We start from the raw sequence: 1,233 nt of genomic DNA, 5'->3' as shown, positions 1-1,233 counted from the left end.
AAGACGTACCTCGTCGAGAGGACCGTCGTCAGCCGCGCGCACCGCAAGATGACCGCCTCGACGTGGTCTGCGACACAGCCGTGGACGCACACACCGACGGTGGTGGCGGTGCACGGCTTCTTCTCCTTCGTGGAGCTGTGCCTCGGGCTGGGCGCCATCCTCTACCGAGACAACCCGCTCTGGGCGCGGTCGGCGGCGGCGGTGGCGCTCTTCATCAACGTGCCGACTGGCGCGCTGCTCACGCCGCGCGTGGGCATCAGGCACCTGATCATCCCCGTGTTTGGGCTGTACGGCGTGCTGCGCGCGCTGGAGGCGTTCAAGGTGCTCTACCTCGACCACCGCCTGCTGCCGAACCTCTGGATCCTCGCAAACGGCGGCACCGCCGTCCGGCTGGTCGGGTACTACGTGACGCCGTACTCTTCGACCGACGGCGCGCGCGGCGACCTCTTCACCGAGCCGCTGTGCTACACGTTCACGATCCTGCTGTCGGGGTACCTCGTCTTCGCCTTCGTCTACCCGCCCGTCTGGCTCCTCCTCTCCCTCGGCATCTATGCCATCGCGCACCACGTCTGGCCGCCGCAGGTTTTCGTGCGGCGCAAGCGCGAGGACGAGCCGCGCACCTCGGGCTCGCAGCAGGCGCACCGCCCGCGAGCAACGCCACCCCGCCCGCCTCCCTCCCCTCTCTCCCCTCTCCTCTCGCCGCCGCACTCCCTCCACCCCTTTCCTCCACCCCCTGGGATTCCCCCCCCCCCCCCCCTTCCCCCCTCCCCCCCTCCCCCCGCCCCTCTCCCCCTCTCTCCCGGCTGCACGCGGCTCACGCATCGCGCCCCGCCTCCAGGACGCGTACCCGGTCGGCGCCGAGAAGAGCGAGAAGGACCTCCTCGCCGAGACCTCGCGCCGCTCCTACATGCCGCGCGTCCTCTCCGACAACACGCTCGCAAACATGCCCGCACCGTCGCCAGAGCTGTCGCACGGCCTGCTCAACGCCGGCTTCGCGTCGGCGATGTGCGCCGTGATCGCGCACTCGTGGGCGCGCGGCGAGTTCCTCCCCTTCGCGCGCCTGATGCTGCAGCACGCCTCCCAGTTCCCCAACCACTACCAGCCCATGTTCGACTTCCCAGCCACGCCGATGCGGCCAATCACGGCAATCGCAACCTACCTCGTCACCGTGCGACCGCACCCCTCGCCTCCCCCCCCCCCGGACTGGGATAGAGGGTGGGCCGCCCGCTTCCG

At 70.5% G+C, this 1,233-nt stretch overlaps 1 protein-coding gene across 1 annotated transcript; it reads left to right on the top strand.

Moving 5' to 3' along the window:
- Nucleotides 1-48: 48 nt before the first annotated feature.
- EMIHUDRAFT_259149 (hypothetical protein) lies at nt 49-1,168 on the top strand (the record flags this gene model as incomplete). The annotated part of the gene is made up of 2 exons (XM_005758249.1): nt 49-582; nt 839-1,168. Coding segments are annotated over 2 exons (864 nt in total), but the record flags the coding sequence as incomplete, so codon positions are not given.
- Between the last annotated feature and the right edge of the window lie 65 nt (nt 1,169-1,233).

Source organism: Emiliania huxleyi (genome assembly GCF_000372725.1).
Source record: "Emiliania huxleyi CCMP1516 unplaced genomic scaffold EMIHUscaffold_8727, whole genome shotgun sequence".
Taxonomy (NCBI): Eukaryota; Haptophyta; order Isochrysidales; family Noelaerhabdaceae; genus Emiliania; species Emiliania huxleyi.
The sequence above is the reverse complement of the archived record's forward strand: the minus strand, read 5'-3'. Positions and strand labels throughout refer to the sequence as shown.